The following is a 23,978-nucleotide window of genomic DNA, read 5'->3' on the forward strand; positions in this document are numbered from 1 at the left end:
TAGTGGCCTTTCAGGTGACTACACACACACTCCCCTCTACAAGAATTCTCAGCCTCTGAAACACAGGTGGGAAGGGATGTTACTCACTCATGTCCACCCTTTCTGCCTCCACAAAAACACAGAATCCACAATAGTTCTTCTATACTCTTTTTGTTCGGACTGAAAATGCTCTAGAGTGCACCAGATTAAAAATAAGCCAGAGAAACACTTTCTCCTGTTTTTCAAAGTCACTTTTCCATGAAAGGAAACATGTTTTTTATACTCTTGGATACAAACAACTGAGGGTACTTTATTCACCATTTTACTGTGGAGGAGAACTTATCACTGACACTTCTGGAAAGTCAAGTGGTGTCTGTGAACTTTGGTGTTTTGGTTATTCTTTTATTTCTCATAGTGAGTTTTTGAATTTTAGTATACATGGGGATCTTATGTTCCTAAGTGTCCACAAAAGTATGAAAATTTACATATTTTTAACATTTTTAAATTTTAATTGTTGTTCAAATACAACATACATATTATTTTCAATAATTTAAAAAGTCTGCAATGTACTCTTATCGTTAATAAAGCTGTAATTGCACAGGCTAAGATATCAACGTGTTTTGCTTTTAACCAGAGTTAATCAACTTAATACTGTTTGACACTGCATGTCCTGCTGATCTGAAAATGTCACTGACTTCTTAATGGGGAAATAGATAACAAATGCAAAATTGTGGCAACAACGACACATAGGTATGTCAAAGAAAAATGATAAAAGGAGTCCTTGGAGGTGAAAAGATGTATAAACCACTGCCTTCTAGGTATAACACATTGAGGTCTACTGGCCTTTAGAATCACAGTATCAGTTAACGATCAAGTGTTACCAAGAGTAAAGGAATAGACAGGACAGGCAACTGCTGAGAATGAGAGTGGGCAGGAAGAGGAGAGGAAGGGCTAGCATTGTATATTGTAGTCTGGATACTTTTGTAAGCAACAGAAACAAACTAGCTCAGTTAAGCAGAGAAGGAATTTATTTTGTAGTTCACCAAATGAACAAGAAGCCAGGAGAGCAAGACACAGATCTGCAAATACTGGTCACGGAGGAAGCTGAACCATTCATTAGTCACTGGTTCAGAGAACACTGCAAACCACAGGGCAGCACCCCAACCCTCAAAGGTGTTTGACATGGCCTGTGCCATAAAAGTGCTTAATGTGCCCGTCCGACATTTTATGGGTGTAGCTTCTCCTGGATGATGAGGTGTAGGGAAAGACCGGTAAATCACATAGGAATGAACCCATTCCTTGTTTCACGGTGAGTTCTTTGATAAAGTACAATGTGGATGTAATGTCTTGATAGGTGTGTGATGTCTTGAAGATACACACCATCCACTAAGGGATGGTGCTAGCAGAGGCATATTGGGAAGGAAAAGTAAGTCTAATGTAATGTCTATCACAGTAAAGACTATCTACTGTCCTCAAAGAGGTCCGATCCATCTTCCCTGAAGTGTCTGATAGGTCCTCTCAAAGAAAGGGCACCATTCAGAAGCTTACAGTTGGTCACTCTCACTGCTGCTGCTGGCCAACAGGGCACTCTGCCCAGTTTGGTAAGTGGGGGACACGGTGTTGAGCCCACACCTGACTGCTATCCCTGATCCTACTGCCACGTTATTCCAGGCCCATAGAGCAAAAGCTGAAGTAGCACATGAGAAACACTTTGTAAAACCCACAGGACACTGGGTTATTATTCACCTGGTTCTCAAATGCTTCCTCTGAAGAAAATGGAAGGCCGTGGCTTGGCTGATAATTATATCTGAAGAAAAGTAAGATAGCCCAGGCAAATTCTAAAAAGTAATTGGTAACTTATGTGTAATGTTGTGAAGGGCCCTTCCTCAAAAATCTCCAGTCTCATCTTTATTTGAAGGGATCTCTGAACTAATTGCTAGGTGGCCAAGGCTTTGCCAGGCCTGCAGTGCAGGAGGGAGAGGAAGGGGAAGAGGAAAGGAAGAAGAAGAAAGAAACAGGAGAGAGCAGATCAGAAGGGAAGGAGAAGGGGAAGGGGAAGGAAGAGAAGGAGTGTGGGAAGAAGAGGAGAGACCTGTGAACATGGCAAAGACTGTGGCTTTGTTTGTATCCATGACCCTTATAGGGAGATATGCCAAATTTTAGACAATCTGAGCACAAAAATGATGGTGTTAAAGGTTGAACTTGGCAGCCCAAAATTTATATGTTGAAGTCCTAGCCCTCTGAACCTCATAGTGTAGCTGTATTTGGAGGCAGGGCCTTTAAAGTGGTAATTAAGGTAAGACGAGATCTTGTGGGTGAGCGCCACTCCAATACTACTGGCGTCCTTCTGAGATTAAGACACAGACGCATTGCAGGAAGACCGTGTGAAGACACGTGGAGAAGACTGCCATTTACCAGCCAAGGAGAGAGGCCTCTGAAGGAAACTAGCCCTACCGACACCTTGATTTCACTCTTCTAGGAAATAAATTTGTTAAATCACCCGATCTGCAGTACATTGTTATGGAAGCCCTAACAAACTAACACAGATGATAATGTAACCCACTGAATAATGTAAAAATCCATGAGTATTCCCTAAGTGAATAATAAAGGGAGGAAAAGGGAAAGTATTCCATTACAGTATTATGTAGAAGGAATGGTGTAATGAGAAAAATTATGATTTCATAACCATCATAAAAAATATTAATCCAAGCAAGAATATTACTTACTATATGCTGAAAGTGGCAGATAAAAGTTTGCTGAGAATTCGAATATTTACTTAAAATCTCTCCCCATAAATTACAAAGAGTGAAATAACTTTTCAGTGAAGAAACTTAACGAATATTGCCTTAAACTACATCATAAATAATAAGACAAACTGACATTATGTGCTTCTTAATATGAAAACACAGACAATACAATGTCTGTGTGGACTGGCCCGAACAGCATCACCTGAAAATAACCATGAGGAAACATCAGACAAACCCAAGCTGAGGAACGTTGGCCTGTTCTCCTACAAATGTCCCGGTCATGAAAGACAAAACCGAGGGAACGACTTCAGGTGTTGGGAGCAAAGTAGACAGGTACAACAACTAAATGCAGTGTGAGGTCCTGGGTTGGGCAATTGACCAAAGTTGAATACGAGGGTGGATTAAATATGTTGTATCAACGTTGAACTTCCTCGTGGTAACTGTACTGAAGTTATGTAAGAGTAAGGCTCTTCACAAATCTAGTCTACCAATCAATAGCCACTGGCCACAGTCGTCTCCTCCTCTCCCCGGCTATTTAGTGATTATTCAGAGGATCCCTCCTCCCACTTCCCCCACTTCAGGTCTATTCCTGCTTCCCTCTCTGCCTTTACTGCACCTGGCTCCTCGTCCCGGTCCTCTCCGCTTCCTAGCTCTCCAGTCCCTGGCTTCTAGCGCTCTGCACCACCGCCTTTCCTCTCCAGGTGCGCACCCGCAGCCCCGCGCTCTGCAGAGTGCGCTTGCGCTTTACAGCCGCGGGAGCCGGGCTGCCAGAGTTGGAGGAACTTTCTGTGCCGCGGTGGTCGTCGCGCGGGATCCAGGCTCCGGGAAGGTTACCGCGGATACCGCGTGGGGCTGGGCAGGTGGCTGCCCTCGCGCGCCGGGCCGCACTCCTGCCCAGGATGGGCTGCTCCAGCAGCGCCCTCGGCAAGGCCGGCGACAGCAGCAGCAGACTCCGCAGCGGTGAGCGAAAGACCCGCCCCACCCCAGCCCGGGCCTCCGGATTCGGTCCGCTCGCTCCCTGGGGGTCCGGGAGCGACTCCAGGGGCGGCTCGTGCCCCCCCCCCCCCAGCTCGGCAGGGGGCAGGCTCCTCCCTGAGGATGGGAATGGTACCCTCAGCGCAGGGCTACTCCATCTGGAAATTTGGAACCGCGCTGTTGTGACCCTGGGTGCGGAGGTCCGTGTGCGCCCCGACGCGCGGGGCTCAGGGCGCAGCCCTGGGGTTGCCCTGTTCCCCGGTGTGCCCGCCGGCGTTAAACCCCATAACGGGGCTAGGTGCCGCATTCTCTTAAACAGATGAGTAATTACCTGTCCTTAACCATAGGTGCTATTTAATCTCCCAAAGTACGAAACTGCGGATTATATAAAGGTGCAATTCACAGGGAACCATTAGTTTCGGTCGTAAGGAGAGATGTATACCCGTTTTCTATCAAGACTGCTTTGCCCTCCTGCAAGAGCGTCAGCTTCGGCGATGGCCGAGGTGCGGAAGGAAAGCGCAGCTAGACAGTCACTCCAAATGGGCCCCGGCACTTTTGAAGAGCTCAGAGGCACTTTCTCCTGTCCTTGGTTTAAGTATTTGACAAATACGCATGGGACAAAAAGTGGTCATCGTTGAATCTTATAAAGAAATTCAACAAGTAAGTATGTTTTGAGTATAGAGTATAACAGCCAGGTGCTTGGCTAGATGCTGGAGGTGAGGGAGACTCCGCTTTTGAAGTTTTGAGGTGGAGGAGACAGACAATAAACAAACAAATGATTAAGATAGTTTCTGGCAGGGATAAGTGCCGCGAAAAGAATACAAGCAGATTAGCGTAGAGAGACTGGGTTTTATAGCTGACTCACTTCTTAGGTTTTCAATGGCTAACATTTTGGACAAAGCTCTGAAGGTTAAGCAAATTCCTTCAAGCTAGTTTACAATCTTCTTCAAGACTAACTTTAGGGGAAATGTTATACTCTGATTAATTCCTTTTCTCAGGTTTTCTTTTAGCACCTTGTGCTATTCTGGTAACACAGAAATATCTTCCTGTCTGGTTTTTGTAGTGGAGAGGGCAAGGTTTTCGTGAAGGCTGTTTCAAAGCTCGGGCACTGAGTCCTGGCCAGTAATGTTTCACTGCACTCATTTTCATGGCCTATAATGATTTATTTCTAGTTTCAGTAGGTAGCAGAAAATAAAAAAAAATTGAAATAGGCAAAAGCTAAAGCCATATGTAAAAGTGATCCCAAACACCTTGTGGCTGACAGTGTGACAAGATGGTGACAAAACCCCTTCCTGATGTCCGGTGCTTGCTGACCTTTCCCCCACAGAGACGAAAGCCTCTGCGCCCCAAATATGCTCTCAGAAGGCTGGTGCAAGGAACAATGTCTTTGATGTTTCATGTGTTATTTTGTGAAATCAGGTGGACTTTGCATTCTGTTCCGTGTTACATCCTTGTTAATTTCAATGTGAAAATTGGGAAAAATAGGAAAGGCTTCAGGAAGATACACCATATTGTTTTGGCTTCTCCTATCCCCTGCCATGTCCCAAGTCTCCCAGGAGTGGCACCCTGGTTTAAACAGCAAAGCATTAAATCATCACTACAGAATTTTAAACAGATAAAAACGTGTATTGCAGGGAATGTTAACTCTTGGGGAAGGGCAGAAGAAGCCAACAGATGAAATGAGTTTTTGTTTTTCTCTTTAACTCTTTTTTTAAAGATTTTATTTATTTATTTTTAGAGAGGGAAGGGAGGGAGAAAGAGAGAGAGAGAGAGAAACATCAATATGCAGTTGCTGGGGGCCGTGGCCTGCAACCCAGGCATGTGCCCTGACTGGGAATTGAACCTTTGGTGCTTTGGTTCACAGCCCGTGCTCAATCCACTGAGCTACGCCAGCCAGGTTGAAATGGGGTTTTTAATCCTCTCACAAAATAGTGAATGACCTTTAAATTTTTTTATCACTAATATTAATAACCATGCAAGTGAGTCACACCCACCCTTTCAGTGACTATTCATGCTTTCCTTGCTGTTCTAAGTTTACACAGATGTGGATCCAAAGGAAAGGTTAAAACACCTGACCACCGGTTTTAGTGCACAGAAAATGAATTAATACATTGCATAAATTGTTCAGTGCACATAGTGAATCAATCAACAGGTGCTTTGCTTCGGAGCCTCAATCAGACAATACTCTCATGTAAGTGGACACCATCGTGTGGTCATCCCCACCTCACCTCCATGACATTGGAGGCCGGATCAATAATTCATGCCTGTTTCTGCAGCACAAAACTTCTTCATATAAAATCCCTAGTGTGTATGTGCTTTTAGATAAAAACAGTCCAAGTTTGTTAAATGTCCCATATATACATTTATTCACTGTTCCCCTCTCCCCCACCCCAGTGCCTAGCAAAGCTTTGTACATAATTAGTGAGTGAATTACTTTATTTAATCCTTATAACAATGCTACAACTATGATTATGATTTCCCCATATTACAGATAAGAGAAAATAATTTGCCTAAGGTTCTGGGGCTCTGAAGAGTCAGAGCTGGGCTTTGAATTCAGGTCCTGTGATTCCAGAGCTTGACCTAGTCCTCTTCCAGAGCTTGTGATAACTAGATTTAAATCTGTTTTGTCCTCAAGTCATTCTGCGTCTCCATTAGAAGAGTGGTCATTCACTATGCAAACAACAAAAGAAATATAAATAAAGTATAATAGAGTATTTATTATAATCATTAAAGATATGTTATAATAAATATAAAACTATGATATGTAATACATACATATATGAATAAACAATATAAATACAATGTTATAATAAAATATGTATTTATCTCTAAGTAAGAGGCAGTAAATATGAAATTTATATATACCTCCAAGTTTAACTAGGAATACGAATATTTGGAGGACATTCAACCTTAGAGACATTTTAAGCAGAGTGTGTAGATGTAGAGAGACTTCCAGTGCCTCCCATAGACATACAGATAATCTTTTTGGCATAAGAGATTCTTTTTTTTTGAAATTTACTCTTTAAAGTAGATTTTATTTACTTAGTTGAGAGGGAAGGGAGGGAGAAAAAGAAGATGAGAACCATTGATGTGTGAGAGAAACGTTGATTAGTTGGCTCCCATTTGCATCTTGACCAGGGACTGAACCTGCAACCCAACCATGTTCCCCAACCTGGAATCCTTCGCTTTGCCAGCAGGCCCCCAACTGAGCCACACGGTCAGGGTTGTTATTTAGTTATCAATATGTTTAAATCCTCGAGGGGTACAGCAATACATGGATCCTGTGTCCAATGGCCTTAGCAGGAAGGTTGCTTTGCAATTTAGCACGAACCATGCCACTGTTTCCATGAGCATGAGTTACCTTTCCCCAGGTTACTCTGCTTTTGTCTGGTTTACCACCAGGAGTCACTGTGTTGTTCTTTCCTTTGTACCCACAAGCACATCTCTTGCCTAGATAGAATTCAGTTTCATCTTGAGCATACACACCTTCAATTTTAAGAAGAGCTGTGTGCTCTCTCTGGTTCCGGAGACCCCGTTTATAGCCAGCAAAAATGGCCTCAGACCACAGCCTTCCAGACGTATTTGGTGTTGTAGAAGTCCGGTTCCTGGCCGGCCCCAAAGTTCAGCAGCAGGAATTCAACTCCAAGAGATTCTTCTGAGTTCACAATATCAACCTCAGAACCCCAAAGGTTAAAGCTAAAATACATCAAGTAGCCTGTAGACTGGATTTGTGTTGACAGTTCCTCCAACAACCTTCTGTTACTGGCTTAAGAACTGTTGTTTGTTGGCTTAAGAACTGTTTGTTATACATGATGCAGTATTATACTGTCAGCAAAGGAATCATAAATAACGGGTTGAACTAGATTACCTACCTGTAAGATCTGTTACAGCTCTTAAATCTAGTAACACTAAGCTATGAAGGTGCTTATTTTCTGGGCTCCCATTTAAACCTGACAGCAGGACTGGTGAGGAAGCTGCGAGACTGAACAGGAAACCCCATCCACTCGGAGACATTCATCTGACCTGTCAGGCCCTGAATACTACTGTGCTTTCCCTCGCCTCCAAAGACCACCGACTAGGGAGACAGGTGGGGAATGGCCTCCGGTTGTAAATAATTAATCGTCCAATGCTTCAAAGTGGAACAGTTCTTGCAGTCACACAGATTTTTACTCAATGCGCTGAAATGTGTGAGGAAAGAGGCTTTTTTTCAGAAGGACAATTAGCCCTGGGCAGGTAGCTCAGCTGGTTGGAGCATTGTCCCATACACCAAAAGGTTATAGGTTTCACCCCAGGTCAGGGCACATACCTGTTCGATTCCCAGTCGGGAAGTGTACAGGAGGCAACCCACTGATATTTCTCTCTCACTTCTATGTTCCTCTTTCTCTCTCCCTTCCTCTCTCTCTGAAATCAATAAACATATCCTCAGTGAGGATTTTTTTTAAAAAGGGCAATTAGACAAATTGAGTTTGAAATTTTTTCTTTGTGGGAGGAAGTTATAAATATTAGGGCAATTTCTGTTCTTCTCAATGCCATGAGTAGCTGATGGGATCTGAACACAGAAGTTTTGTGGACATCACAGACTTTAATGGACCCAAAGGTCTCTAGAGCTTTGGCCCCCGAACCCTCCTCCCAGTGCGGCCAGCCCCTGCTTACATGGATAACCCTTCCCTCAACTCTTTTCTACAATAAATGCCATCTGTTTGTGGCAGACTTCTTCCTGAGATTTTACAGCTTAAGCACCAAAGTGGACAAAGTAAATAGATGGTAATTATTGACAAATTCATTGCTAGGTTAATGTGTACCTTTCCACTGACAGCCAGTCGCTTGTTGGTTGCAGCCTGCACTCTCACGAGCTGCCTGGAGTCCCTGCTGCCTGGGCCATGGGAAGCTCCATTCACACGGTTCTGTCTGTTGTTCTTTGTACTGTGGAGATGCCTTCAGTCTGCAGCCAGTATTTTCACACAGTGCATTTCAGTCCTAAGCAGGCAAACTTTTTTGTGTGTGTGTGTGACTGAGTAACAAGCATGACGAACACTAAAATGAATTTTTATAGGCTTTTGTTGCATACAGCTATTATAAAAATGGGATCTACTTCTTTTAAATGCTAGTAGTCTCTGGACTGAGTCCCGTGTGTCTTTGTGTCCCCTCTCGAGCCTGGCACCCAGAAATGTTTGGTAAGTCTTCGTGGCAGGCCTGGTTCTTACACACAGCTGATTGAAATGGAATGTAAGAACTGCGTGCGTGGCTCAAGGAGCTGAAAACACTGGAAAAACACATGCAGTGAAAACCACACCTCCCACCCCAGCCCTACCCTCTGCTCAGTCCTGATCTCACCCAAAGGTAAAATTTTTTTTGTATATTCTTCCAGAATTTCTTTACACATTGCAAATATGATTTCTCTCTCCTACCTTCATTCATAATATGTAGTATATTCTAACCACTAGTCTTCACCTTGTTCTTCTCACCCACCAATATGGGGATCTTTCTATATTGATACCTGGAGAACTTCTTTCTCCTTTTTTACATTTGCTTAATAATACATTGTGTGATTTATTTAATGAGTCCCTTGTTGAGGGACGTTTGATTTGTTTTCTGTCTTTTCCTGATGCAAATGGCTGCAATTGAATTCCTTCATACATACATCATTTTGATTGTAACTATAGGACCCTTCCCAGAAATGCCATTACTAAGTCAAAGGGTGTGTGCATTTGTAATTTTCATAGATAGCTGCCTGAGTGCCTTCCATAAAGGTTGTGCCAACTTACACTCTCATCCATACAATAAATCTTTTATTTTTAAAAATGGAAGACTTTGATGCAGCTGCATTGAAATATGGGGTGTGGCGCAGGGGTCAGGAGATGAGATAGGAGCACCCACTTGGTTCCAGGTCCTTTAGTCCATGATCTCATTTAGTTTCTACAAGGGCATTATAAATAAAGCAGACATTAGTATTACTGAACAGAACTACAAAACTGCTGCTTAGTGAGGATTAGTAACTTGTCTAAGGTCTCAGAGCTAGTGAGTGATGGGGTTGGGGCTTAAGTCTAATGTGTGTGACTCCCAAACCGCCCCCCCCCCCCCCACCCTTCTCGAAAACTCCAGTTCCGTCTGAGGTCTAGGTTTGGTTCTGCCAGAGCTTGTCATGTTGCCATACACGTGGGAGAATTGCAGTCCAGCTCTGTGGAGCAGTTGGGTGGGTGAATGAATGGATCGACAGAGATGGGGATTCAGAGTGGTGAGAGCACTATTTAGAAAAGCAGAGAGAGTAGGAATCAGAACCCAAAGAGCAATAGAAACTGGAAGGTACTGGCCCAGATGGGCTCGGGGAGAAAATATTGGGTTGTTAAGAGAGTCTTCTATCAGGGAGTGGGGGTGGGGGGACAGGGGAGAGCAGTGGTGGGGAAGATGGGGACAACAAAAAAAAAGGAAAAAAAAAGAAAAAAGAGAGTCTTCTATTATACAGGAAATGGTCAACACAGCAAAGCAGAGCTTTATCGTGTTCTGGTAAATCACACTTCTGTAAGATGGCCACATCTGCCAGCTCCTGTGTACAGTTTCACTTATGTTAATGTTTTACAACATCAAGTTTAAAATAAAAACCTAATACCTGTGGGGGGTGACGGAAAGGCTCACCAAAACTGATAAAAAAACATCAAACTTGGCTAGGTTTCAAATCCTGGAGTGTACAAGTGTAGGTAGTACTAGATAATGCTTGTTTTTTATTTTTATTATTTTTTTGAAGTCAGAAGACCAGACCAAAGCTCTGCAGTAAGTGCTGCTGTCTGGAAAACACCATAAGGACCTCGGAAGCTTCTTTGCGTCCCAGGGCTGTTGCTATTGTCCACTTCCTTGAACCCCTCCTTGGGGATTGCCATCAGGCTCTGGAATTCATTGTTTTGTATATACAAGGATGTCAGAGTTTTGCCCTGTAAGATTGAGGATTGAAAAAAAAAAACATTGTTTTTAACAGTTAAAATTCCATGGGAATTATGCTCTATGAAGGTGGGTGAAATAAGCCAGACAACACTAGTATGCTCAGAAACAGGGAGTGGTCATTGGCAAAATGCAGAGAAAAGAAAGGGCAACCTTGTAGCATCCAGCACATGCGAGAACCAATATCGGAGACTTTCAGGGTATCAAAGATGTTACTTTATTGGCCAAGTTTAACCTGCGCAGGGGCGAACTCTCAAAGTGTCCAGCGACACAATGCCCACAAGGAGCTGCAAACGAGAGACGCGCCGAGTGCTTACAACTATGCTCTTATATAGGGGCGGGCAAGCAAGCGTTATACAGAAGCAGACGTGGCAGTTAGCAATTTGCTTACAAAGACCGCGCGTGGGAATTTCAAACCAAGCATTCTTGCATAAGGCGGGAAGGCAGGCTGTTTGTTCATTAACCTAGTAATCTCCTGGCTCTAGCTAGCTAGTTTTCTATTTTCTCATTAAAAACTACAAAGCATTGCTTATCTAGCCTATCCAGGGGAGAGCGTCTGCTAGACACGGATGTTTGCTTAACTGCCCTGTGTCTCCCTTATCATTTCCTTTTAGCTACAACGTGGTTCTTGTCTATTAGAGGAAATTTAGTTCTTAATTTCCTTATTCCCAACAAACCTCTGTCATAGGAGCAAGTTCCACGGACACCACTTTCTTCCCCAAGGGGCTGTGGGGTCCCGGGGGGGGGGTAACCGGGCTGGGCTGGGGCTATGTGGTGGTGGCTGTAGCCCCACACTCAGGGGGCATGGGTGACCCTTGTTCCTCAACAGTCCCTGTGGCCTTTCCCTGGGGCTTCTCTGATAACACACAAGACCATTGAGGCCTGATAACATGCTCTTTATTCATACTGACACCTCTTGACGTTTAAATCCATGTGGCTTGACTTGCATTGGGTCGAGCACATCGTATTAGACCAGTTTAGATAAATGAAGTGCCTAGATGTATGTTAGCTAAAAGATGCTAATCACCTGAGCCGTCAGTAAGCTGTAGTCTTTTTGCTTATGGAGGGTGTTGCCCTAGTAACATCAAAGATCACTGATCACAGATCACCATAACAGATATAATCATAATGAAAAAGCCTGGAAGAGAATTCTCCCTATTTGCGAGAATTATTGAAATGTGACACAAAGACACGAAGTAAGCAGATGCTGTAGGACAATGGCACTGATAGGGTTGCCACACACCAATTTGTTAAACATGTAGTACCTGCAAAATGTGATAAACTGAGGTGTGCCTGCAGTGGACCTACCTTGGGGGATTGTTGGGAGGGCTGAGTGAGATAATCCACATGAAACGGGAGGCACAGTGGCCCAGTACATGTTAGCCACTGTTTTTCTTCTTGAGAAGCATGCTGGGCAAGGCCTGTTTAGGTGGGTCAGGGGTCATGACTCACACATACCAGAGACATAATCTTCACTTTCCCCTTCTTATTCAGTGAGATGCCCTTGATTTGGTAGACTAGATTTCTGCCCACATATTGGATTGCCATGTGCCAATAATGACCATCAATCCATGAAACTTGTCTTTTTTTAGTGGTGAATACTGTTGATGATTTCAAAAATGATTATTTGATGCAATAGCTTTTTTGAAATAAGAGTTTATCTTACAGGAGTCTAAAAGAAATCAAAGACAGTGAAATTGGAAAAATTACATCCGAGGAAGGCAACTATGTCAGGGCCAAGTGGCTGGCCCTGTGGTTCTTCATTGCAGGAGCCCTGTCTCCCTGTGGGCTTACCACTTGTTCCCAAGTACCTTTCCAACCACATGTTCTTGTTTCTCTGTGGTTAGATTTAAGAATTACATTTACCTTCAAACTTTATTGCCTTTACTTTGTGATGGTCAAAACGAATTTTAAATATGTAAATTCAAATCTTTCTACTAAGAAAGAAAAATAGTTTGTCTGATTTTTGTTTGCCTTCTCTAGTATTTTTTTTTGTCTGACAGTTTCATACTTGCATTACATGGGTGCTGTGTGAGTTCACCCTCTTCAAGATGAGGGCCTTGTTAACATCTGCCAACTAGCAGAATGCCCCTTTGGGGACCAGCATTTGTACCATGGCACACAAGGACCGTATTTTTACAGACTTTGATGAAGGAAAGAGGCAAAAATATGTAGAGTAGCACCACAATTAGCTCTGCAAATGTTTGTTGGATGGGTGGATAAATAATAGAATGGGATTGAAAAGAAAGCAAAGTGAAAAAATGAGAAGGAAGATGAGTGGACTCTTCCCCTGAAGCTGACTCATGCTGCTTCCCTGGTTCCCAAAACTCAAAAGCTGTAAGAATCTAGAAATGGTGGCAACAGGGAAAATACCAAGATCCCCCTTTTCTCACTGATTCTCTAGAAGACCCCACAGACAGGCCAGTGAGGACTCTGGGATATCTGTGTCAGACCCATGGGACAGGAAATGTTGACCTCAAGTTTTTCTCCTTGTTGGGAAGAAACTTTTCATTTCTGATTAGGGTAATGAACTGAGTTGATAAGCTTCTACCATAATGTGAATTTCAGGTATGTTAGCTCTAGTTCTAATCCTTTCTGTAATGTTGGCGTAGTGCTTAACTTCTTTGTGTGCCTATCACAGTGGTGCCCGCAGCCAGGCTTCTGTTAGCTCAGCTGTCACACCAGATTTGTACAAGAGCAACTTACAGCAAAATCGAGGGAGAGAATGAGCACCAGAGGGTTAGGCCCAAAGCAGTGTATGATGTGATTAAATGTAGGGTTCAGAAAACAGACACACCTTTAAACAATTTCGGATGTGGAAACAATGCATCTGCCCATCTGCCCTTAATATTTATTATGTAACAATACAGATTAGGCATAGAATGTCTTCCTTTTGTGGGCAAAAGAGCTCAGTGCTTTTCAAGTCAGAGGGCTAGAAGTGATGTAGTACCTTCTTCGACCTCAAGGAGGTGTGTCAAGGATTCACAAAGCCCTGGGGGACAGAGCGTGTGGAGGTCCTTGGGTAAGAGGTAATGAATGCATAGGTACCAAGTTGCCCTTAATGAGGGAAATAGTTATTATTTGAATTTCCCTGCAGACAGTAAACTGGAGGATAGCAGGGACCAGATCTTCCCTATTAACTGCTATAACCCCCATGCTCAGCCCAGAGCTGGCATGCAGGAGGCACTGGATGAATGTTTGAGAAATAAAATGGAATCAAAGCCAACAGTGAAACAAATATATATATATATATATATATATATACACACACAAAAAGCTATCGGTGGCTTTTATTAATGCCAGTCAAGTCTGGTCAAATTATGGCTGATATTATGAATACTATTCTGTTATCTATTACCGATCGTGTTCTGTTTTTTTATTTGAGTTATAGTTGTTCCTAACATTTACCCATGCTTCACTGACATTCAGAGCACTGGGCAGAAATCACATCGTGTCAATACCTGCCACAGGCCTTCATGTAACAATCATGTTTTATAACTTATCATTGTAACAACAGGACTTTATAGGTCCACACTGACGGCTTTATAGTGTTTAGGTGACTCTTTATCCAGGTCACTGAAAGACGCAGTTCGTTCTTTCTGTTGCAGGGTTAGTTATAGTTTGTGGACTGGGCCACTGTGAGCCCACAGAGGACCTTTGTGAAATTAGGAAAAGAAGCCCCCTCCACCTCTGACACGTGTGGCCATGCAGGGGCACGCAGACTGGGGCTCAGCTCTCCCTCACCCCTCAGCAGGATACCCTTGTGCAATGAGAAATCCTCGTGGCCGTATGCCGCACCCCTGTTTACTGAGGACCTTCTCATGTCACAGCCCACTTGGGTAATTACGCACATTATCGTCTCGGCCAATTCTCCTAACAAGCCTGAAAGGCAAACATAATATCCTCATTTTACAGATGAGAACACCGAGGTTCAGAGAGGTTAGGAACTTGTCTACATCACAGAGTTGTGGAAACAATGGACTCAGGATTCACACCCAACATCAGAACAGTCCGGGGAGCCCTGCCCCAGCCCAAGAGGAGGGAGGTCAGACGGATTCAAACACTGCACTTCCTTCTGCAGCTGGGGATGGAAACGTTCTGAATGACATGCAGTCCCGTGTCTGAAAGGAAATGTTAACGGCGATTGTAGACTTCCTCGCTGTGTTCTCTGAGAGACAGTTTGAAACAACCGTTTGTTTTCCAGCCTTTTCATTTACTTATTCTGAACGTTCTTTTCTGAACAGACTGAGAAAGATACCAGCACCAGAATGAATGGAATTACCTTACTTTTCTGCCTCTCCACCATAGCCTCTTCCTCGCTAGGGCCATCAGGTGGAGTATAAGACCGGTGACGGCTAACACCGATTGTCACTTGGGGAGTGCCACTCGCTGTGCTGGTGCTGTGCTGTGCAGGTGTTTACTGTGTAATCCTCACGGCAGCTCTGCAGGTGATGAAACTTAGGCACCAAGAAGCTTCATAAGACTAGTGAGTGGAGGAAGCAGGATTCAAACTCCACTGCATCACAGGTGTCACTTTCAAGGTCATAAGATCTCTGTCCTCTCTTTTAGTTAATCAGTGTAAGTACAAAATGAATCTGTCACTACTCTTTTAGCATTTTTCTGATTTTTTGTGATCATTTTAAAGGTGGTTTAGCTCCTTTGGGCTACTCCAGAAAAACATTAGAGAGAGTGATATTCTTTAGTAATATTTCCCAGCTTGAGTGACTATTTTCAGGTTGTGTTATAAAAATACTGTATGTTAAGGAGGTTTCCCTACATCAGGTGTACCATTAAGATGAGGAAAACTACGTAAGAATGGAAATTGGTACTGTGATCATGGGCGTAAATATTCTAGTTACGGTAAAAACTGATAGGTCCCTTTGGCACTTAAGCTTGTGATTTGGGGGAAAAACTTAGACTGATAGCACAACATATTTCTCAAAAATATATAATTGCGTGGCTATGATTTGGGTGTCAACACATTTCCCCCCACTGCTTTCTGCTCTGGAAGAACGATGCTTTTAGAACGCGCCCAGAGCTGGAACAGCTGGATTGAGCTGGCAGTGCTGATCACCGTCATGACTATTTCACCAGAAAATATGATTTGGCAGATGTCTGTGATTCATTTATTAACGCATTCCCCTGTTAATTCCCTAGGGCAGTCATCACCAGAACATCCGTTGTGTGATGTGTAAGTGAATTGTCTTGTCATAACAAATTTCTTCATAGACCTGAGAAATCACTTGGGTTAAGTTACCTGACATGCTATTAATCTGAAAGCCTCATTCACGATGAAGCCAGAGGGAGGTGCAGGGTAGTTCTCCCCCCAGTTCTGCCAGGCGCAGCCCTGGCGCCTGCAGCCTGCCGTCCCGCATCTCACAAAACCCTTCTTAAACACTGCTCCTCGAGCCTCAGGCTCTGATCCCCATCCTGTCCAGGAGGCAGCATGGGGAATGACTTGGGATGAATAAATGCTGGCGATAAGAATTGGCGGTGAGTTGAATTAATGATAACACATAAACCAAGGAAGTGGAGAAGCATACAATTATTAAAAACAAAATATGTTTACCCGAAGTAATGGCTTACTATATGGCTCAGTTTGTCCAAGCAGACATTCTTGTTACATGTACACATGACAATATAGATATAACCCAGATTACCACATAATTACTATTCTAAGTAATTAAGAGTATACAATTAATGAATTGAAAGGAAACGTGACTATGTATGGGAGAGGGTGGAGGTGATGGGGAAGGAGTAAAAAGAGCTAAGCCTTTGTTCTCCATAGTGGGAGTGAATGGAAACACCCACTGGAAAATCATGAAACAGCTATTCACACAGAGATACAGAAAAAATATCCCTCCCATATAGGTAACAGAAAGACAGTATTTGCCCCAGAGAAGGGGAGATAGGATGCCTGAGTATTAGTTGTGCATCTTAAATTTATATAAGCACACAATTCTTACCATGCACATGTATAGCTAGGATAGGAGGTAACTTAGGGAAAAATGCAAAAAAAAAACCCCTTACTATTTTTGGAAAAGAATATAGAAGGAGAAATATATCACCTAGAGGCCCCTTTTAATGTGCTGGTTTATTTTCTTCCAATATTCCCCCCTCCACTTGTGGTTTGCTTTTCCTGTCTTCCTCCCTCCCTCCCTTTCTTTCAGCATCAAACGTACAATATATACATATAGCTGCATATAAAATTGATAGCTGGCTGCTTGTGCTCTTAATTGTACAGCAGAAGTCGTGCTAATAAACACTTTATATGCATTATTTCATTTGATTAACCCAGCTGTGAGTGCTAATTTCTTAACATATATCAGAATTATTTTCTTATTTTAGCATATGGCCATCATAATCATCTTTTTTCATGGTAGAGTACTCTTCCACCTAGTGGAATATTTCTCTTTACCCCCCCATTTTTAGACTTTTGAGTTATGTTCCAGCTTTTGCCATTGTAAAGAATACTGGGATGATATTCTGGGATGATATTTGGGATGAAATGCCCAAAGCATTTTCCTGACATTTATGCTTTTAGGATAAGTTTCCAGAGGTAGGGTCAGTGGGTCAGAATGTAAACACATCACCTTGTTGGCTTTCGCATCCACTGTTTAAGGTGATGTGGTGGCTCACCTGCATCTGGGACAGGTGGGAGGGGCGGAGTCACGGCTGTTTTACAAATGCGGTCCCGGGGAATGGAGTTCCCAGGTCCCACGGCTGGAGGAAGAGCCGTAATTCAAATGCGTGTTTGCTAAGTCTCTCTCGATCTCTCTTCCTACTTTACCCCGAAAACGAAATGAAACTCTCTGGCTGCACTGAACATGCCACTTTTCTTCTCGACATCTCAGTCTTTACCTGGTGGGGCTTCCCTGTCACGGGGCCTCTTCCTTTCACTGAGGGTCATCCTGCTTTAGGAGGAAAGGGAGGCATTTCAGGCAGCCCCAGGACCACCCATGGGGACATCTTCAACCAGGGCTAAGGAGCAGGAAGGGTGGAACAGGGGCAAGAACGTGAGAAAACAAAATGTTCTCAAGTAGAATAGAGACGGGAGCCATGAGAAGATGCATAAAAGGCCAACAGAAAAAAAAAGCTCTGTGGTTTTGGAGGACCTTAATGTTTAAGATGAGGTGTCGGAGCGGGAGACAGCAGAGAGATGTGAGTTAGGGAGTGTGTCCGGGTCGTGGCGTGGCCTTTCTGTATTCAGCTGTACCCAGCACTGTCCTAAACTGTTCAGTCTAGTTCTTGATAGCAGTATGCATTCTCAAGATAGGAACTAAACAATAATGTCTATTTTCAGTTTATTTTTCAAATGAATGACCAAAAAGTAACTTCAGATATGTATTTTTTTTTAACCACAGAAGAAAGTGAGTCCGGCTTTGTCCAACCCAAACCACTTTCACGGGGAAGAGAAGCTACTATTTATGACAAGGAACAAAAGGAAAGCCTTCCTCCCTTAGAGAAGCTCAAGATTTCAGCAATGTCTGCAGCTAATGGTGTTAAATCCCTCCATGAACAGGCCTTGGCAAAGGATGCTATAGACCAACCGGGATCCGTGGAGAAGACTCAGCCTCTGGAGGGACTCAGGGAGTCTGGGCCACTTCAGCCAGGTGGCAAACATGATACTCTAGAAACAGGAGAAAAGAAAGATGTGGAGATGTTGACAGGGGCCCAGTCTTCAGAAGGAAATGCTGAGACTGAACCTCTAATGGGGGAAGCCCAGGGTCAGCCTTTGAAGACAGCGGGAGAAAGGTACTCTCCTGGAGCAGTGGGCGATACTGAGATTCCGCTAACTGCCAGAGAGATGAAACCCCTAAGGATAGCTGAAAAAATGCCACTTCCAGAAGCAGGTAGAGAGCCACAGCCTCAGGAAGCAATGGGAAAGCCCCCGCTCCTAGAAACTGTCCCCAGGGAGACTGAAGTTCCAGGAATTTTGGAAGGAAGTCAGCTTGTTGAAACAACTAAAGAGCATGAAGTTCAAGAAACACTGGGAAGGGATGAGCAGTCCCAGCTTCTAAAGACAATGCCCAGAGAGAAAGGATTTCCGGAAATACCAGAAGGAAGTCAGCTTGTGAAAACAGCTGTAAAGAATGATTTGATTCATAAAGCTCCTGAAGGTCCAGAAAACATGGAGCAGATTCAACCTGAAGGCGTAGTCGGAAGCATGGAGCATCCAGCAGGAGTGCCAGAAACAGGCACAGACGTGGAAATGGTCAGGAAAATCAACACAAACAAAGAGGACCACCACATCGAAGGTAAGGGTTATGCTGTTGACAGTTCAGGGTGTTTCGAGGGGCTCCGTAAGAGATCCCCTCTGGGGACAGGGGGTGGCTAACATATTGCCACTGAAGTCGCTGTCACAGGTGATTGAAGTTCATTTGGCCCAAACCAAAAAGGCTTCCACAGCTGGAAAACAGGTGTTTGGCTTCCCAGCAAAATTTTCTAAAGCAGAGTCTGTGTCCACATTTTTAACTTAGAGTTTCATCGTTGACTAGAACCGAGTATGTTCTGCATAATAGAAGGCAACGCGCTAAAATTTCTGAATTTTCCCAGGTTACTTCTTTATTGAGCCCCATGCATGATTGTGAAGGTCCAAAGTAAAGATGAGTAGAGGGTCAGTGGGGGAACTGACCTTCTAATGAAAGGCTACACAACAATGGATCTTATCCTTAGACGTCGCTGTCAGTCTGACCCTGTCCTCCTGCAGTCTTTTTACCATTAAGAAAAGACTAGAGAAAATGTAGAGTGTTGGCATATGGTGTTGCTGAAATGTGCTTTACCAGCCTCAAACAAGTGGTGTCTACACTGTTCATTATTGACGTATAATAAAAAATAACATTTTTTATTTATTTCTTCTGGGGCATGATTCACATTTTGGCAAATTCTAGCTTTATACTATAATTAAGCGATGCATGGAGCATCCAGCAGGAATGCCATCTGTTTCTTCCTTCTTTCATTTATGACCATGGCAGTTTTGGTGTGCTTCATCATATGCCAGATGCTAGGGTGCAGATGGAGTAAGGTGTAGTAGCTCCTGTTCTCAAGGGGGTCACAGGCTAATGGGGAGAAGGCAGAATTTAACCAATCTGGTGAGGTAAGCTCTCTAAATTATGTAAAGGTACTGTGGTAATCACAAGGGAGACACAAGAAAACACATATATTTGTTAGACCAGGGTTGGCAAACCCAAGTCTGTAGGGCCTAGGATAATGACAGGGAGTGAAGAGGTGGCTGCTGCTTGGCTCCACCCATGAGCTTGGGGGCCAACACTGTCCAAACTGACTTCTTGGGGAATCAGACTCGTATGTGCAGTCCAGACTCGGAATTGTTGCCATGGGCACTCAGAGGGTCTGAGAGAACCAGAGTAATTGTCTTTCTTGAAACCACCAGAAAAACTTACTCTTTAGACCTGAACATGAAGAGCTGTCCCCATCGGAATCCAGGTGTGGGTGCTTTATTGTCAGTGCTACAGAGCATCTCTTAATATCTCTCCTTTGGTCACTTTTCCAGGTGAGACAGGAGAAAAGGTTGAAACAGAGAAGGAGGAAGTAAGCAAAGGAGCTGAAACACAAGAAGAAGAAACGGGAGAAGCTGTGGACCTTTCAGCAGCCACATAGAGACGTGTGGTGAGAGAAGGGTGGTGGACCCACGTTATCATAGAGCACAGCAAGATGGAGTGAGGCTGTGGTTACAGAGCTTAGCTTTCAAGATCTACATGTTTTATACAACGAGTGTGGTTATCATGTTCTTGATTACATTGCTCCATAAAATGACTTAGCTGTAAACTGTTTTCTTAGCTGCTTAGACTATACTTTTAAAAAGACAATAGCCAGAGCCAAGAACAACTAGGGTTTATGAGGAGTTTGAAGGTGTTTTCTTCATTGTGGGCATGGGCCCATTCAGTGTAGAAAATGAGACCCAAAAATGAAAGTGTAAACCTTTAGGTATAGGTGGCTGGAGGAGGGAGTTAGTAAATTTTAGGGAGCACAGGATAACTAAATCATACAGTTATAATTACTATGGAATGAAAATGAATAGCAAAATGGTGCAAGCTACACCTGGGATGCCTTTCCTAGCACAGAATTTAAAGCTAGTAGAAACCTTAGCAAGTATGTCATCGAATTACCTTCTCCCCTGAAGTCTATTACTGCGGAGCCTTATTCATCATGTTAAATACTTTAACAAAATCCTTGTCAGAGGAATTCACACTCTGGTGCTGCTGCAAGATGAGACATTTTCCCAACGGAAGGCTGCACATTTTCCATGTGCCATTTGAATCTGTTGATTTTTCCCTCAAGTGAGGTGTTTCAATTGCTGTTCCCCTTTTGGCATTGAAGTTATTTTAAAGTAATCGACTTTTAAATGTGTTTCAAAGGCAACAAAGAGCGAGAATTAAAACTTAGGTTTGTCGCCCCCATGGAGTTACTCCTTGGGCCCAATCCTTTTTTGGATTATTGTGATTTAGTATTAGGCTATACAGGTGGAAAGCAGCTAAGAAATCAAGTTTTTAAAACCAGGTACAATAGTTCATTAACATTAAACGAGGCACCATAATAGAAAGTCACTTTTGGAGAATTTTTCCAAAGTTGCCAAGGGATTTTGGTAAGTGCTTATACGTGAATAATAATAATAGCAACCTTGCCCACCACTTTGTGTCTATGTTTATGAGTATCAGGATAGAGTTACATTCTGGAAGCATTTGGTTTCTTTATCTTTGTAAATACATCTTTTTAAGATTACTGCTCAGCTCCTGCATTAAAATGATTACTAAGATGACCTGTAATTAAGAATATAGGGTAGAGTTGGAAGAATTATCATTTTAATCTTGAGTTTAATACTAATTTGCGTTTCTGACTTGAAAGAGTTGAGGTAGCCAACAAGCGGGGTTGCTCGAGTAGCTGGCATCACTCCTGCTGCTGCTGGGAGCAGCCGCTGGACTGTGATTTCATTGAGAGCAAGGACCGTTGTGTGTATCTGTGTGTTCAGGCATGTAGCTCCTTTAACAGACCAGGAGAGATGCTTGATAAATATTTGTTGAATCAATGAATGAAAAATAAATACCAAAGGTTCCCATTTACATTTACTTTGTTACCAAAGGATGTATTTAAAATATGCACTGACGTAACACTCACATTTTCCCACCAAGGCTACTCAAGCTCAATAACAAGCTATATATTTGGTGTGGTTCCAAAAAGAACAATGTTTTTAGGTCAGAAAGTGACATAAAGCAGAACTGATGTAGCATCTTTGAAGCTACATTTTATAATCCAAAGTTGTTTTTTTCTGACCAAAAGGTATTTTTATAGAGATGTCTAGTAAGTAGAACATGTCAGAGCTTAGTGTAAAATGTGAATGATCACCTTAAAAGTGGAATTATACTTTTATCAAGTACTGAAAGAGTAGGTAGGATTCATTTACTTAAGAGGCATAAAGTTCATTCTCCATTGTGTGGATTTCTTTTTTCAATATCTGACATGTTAGAGACCTATTCAGAACTCATGCTTGAAAGAACTCTTTCTCAAGAACGTTGTCATATAGTTGTAATGTAAAAGCTTTCAAATTTTTTATCAATTCCATTATTTTGCATTAGTGACTAAAATCATTCTCAGGAAGAACTTGGAAATTTATATAAATTTATGGTACTTTCTACACTTTTACCTTTGGCCTTAAATATGGTTACTAACACCTTGTTTAAAAACTGTTCTTATTCTTTCAGATAATATTAAATTTTTATTCAAAACTTACAAGGAAAATTAAAATGTTCGTACTATTTGAATATTCCATAATTGAAATATTCCAGCTAAATAATGTTAATTAATTTTAAAAACAAAATTAAAATAATAAATTTCTATAGTAAAACTCAAATAATACAAAAATGCATAAAACAAGCAGTGAACTTCTTCCTCCTATATCCCACAGTTTTTCTACACAGAGATAATAAAAAGTTCCTTGTGTATACTTCCACAAGAAGGTGATGTCTATGCCAGGCTATATGTATACCCTAAAATAGAAGTGTATATTTACATATCCACATTTAAAGACACAGATGACAATTTACTAGCTCTTGTGTTGTGAGAAGTGCATGTGAAATCACTGATCTGTCCTTTCCTGTGTTAGGTTGTTTTTCTCTTGCCCAAGACTGATAAACTTAGCATAGCAAAGTCATTCTGATGCTACCTCCCCAGTGTCTGAGAAGAGATTATCAATTTTGCCACCAGATTAAAAATGTACAAGTTGGAAAGAAGGCTTGAGCTGTTTATAATGATTTAATACAAAAACTACCATCAGGGCTGGATTTTCTAATTCTGGGTGCTATATAGCCACTTTGCAGTCCAGTTTGTATTCTGTTAAGATAATTTCAGTATTTTCTATTTCTAACTAGAGGGAAAAGGTGAACAAATGATCTGCCAGCTAGCGTCCAGTAGAGACAGAATGTGTGCATTTACCAGCAGAGGGTGCAGCTGCAAACTGAACTTCCCAGCCCACACTCCAAAACCCTTGGCCAGAAGTGCTCTGCATCTGGCCTCCTGGGGGACCCACAGGAATGGAGCATGTGGTCAGCCTGTGACCATATTGTTTTTCTCATTTAGACTTTGCAGTAAGAACTCCTAGAATAGCTAATAGCCTTTGAGCAGTCAAAACACCCATATCACTTCTTTGTTTTTTTAATCCTCACCTGAGGACATTTTTTCACTGCTTTTTAGAGAGAGAGGAAGAGAGGAATAAAGGGAGACAGACATTGATGTAACAGGGAAACATTGATCAGTTGCCTCCATACGCACCTGGACCAGGGATGGAACCACAACTTTTGGTTATGGGATGACGCACCAACCAAGCCACACTGGCCGGGGCCCCTTATCACTTTTAACAAAGACTTTATTCCACATTTTGGCCTTGGATTTAGAATGGCTTTTAAAGGAAAGTGTCTTTTCCACATTAACTAATCAAAGAGCATTGGATGGCCATGGTCAAATAGCCCTAGTAGGATTTACATCTGTGCTCCTTTGGAAACTGCAGTGGCTTGTCAGAGCATCTAACATTACAAGCATCTGAGTTTTATAATTTGGTGATGCAGTTAATTCTGAATTGTTCCACAAATGCCACCATAAACCATTCACATAGTCCACACACATCTGTAAGGTAAAAGGAGAACGATCTTCTCCTCTGTCTTTCCTCAAGCCAAACAGCAAGGCACGGCTGTGTCTGAGAAGTTGAAAGCATTTACTTACAGGCTGTCTTTTAATCTAAAACTTTGTCAGCTCCTCTCCTCCCCAGAGCTTATAAAGTTAATGAGCATTTGGTTATAATCTCAAGGTTTAACTGCAGAGACAGAATCAGTGTAA

The 23,978-nt window shown here is 42.6% G+C and overlaps 2 protein-coding genes across 2 annotated transcripts; one reads left to right on the forward strand and one right to left on the reverse strand.

Moving 5' to 3' along the window:
* The first annotated feature begins 3,278 nt into the window (after positions 1 to 3,278).
* ERICH5 (glutamate rich 5) lies at positions 3,279 to 23,293 on the forward strand. The gene is made up of 3 exons (XM_036031283.1): positions 3,279 to 3,686; positions 17,999 to 18,892; positions 20,146 to 23,293. The coding sequence occupies exons 1-3, from the start codon at positions 3,626 to 3,628 to the stop codon at positions 20,250 to 20,252; spliced, it is 1,062 nt and encodes a 353-aa protein (XP_035887176.1). The 5' UTR covers positions 3,279 to 3,625; the 3' UTR covers positions 20,253 to 23,293.
* On the reverse strand, positions 6,835 to 7,323 carry LOC118501809 (60S ribosomal protein L35a-like; the record flags this gene model as incomplete). The annotated part of the gene is made up of 1 exon (XM_036031498.1): positions 6,835 to 7,323. A coding segment is annotated over one exon (375 nt), but the record flags the coding sequence as incomplete, so codon positions are not given.
* Positions 23,294 to 23,978: the final 685 nt, after the last annotated feature.

Source organism: Phyllostomus discolor, chromosome 7 (genome assembly GCF_004126475.2).
Source record: "Phyllostomus discolor isolate MPI-MPIP mPhyDis1 chromosome 7, mPhyDis1.pri.v3, whole genome shotgun sequence".
Taxonomy (NCBI): Eukaryota; Metazoa; Chordata; class Mammalia; order Chiroptera; family Phyllostomidae; genus Phyllostomus; species Phyllostomus discolor.

Bases quoted from the DNA above. Each gene is read 5' to 3' on its own strand.
- ERICH5 (XM_036031283.1), top strand. From the start codon at position 3,626: ATGGGCTGCTCCAGCAGCGCCCTCGGCAAGGCCGGCGACAGCAGCAGC. The intron at 3,687-17,998 runs GTGAGCGAAAGA...TTTTAACCACAG, and splicing joins CAGCAGCAGACTCCGCAGCG to AAGAAAGTGAGTCCGGCTTT. The intron at 18,893-20,145 runs GTAAGGGTTATG...TCACTTTTCCAG, and splicing joins AGAGGACCACCACATCGAAG to GTGAGACAGGAGAAAAGGTT.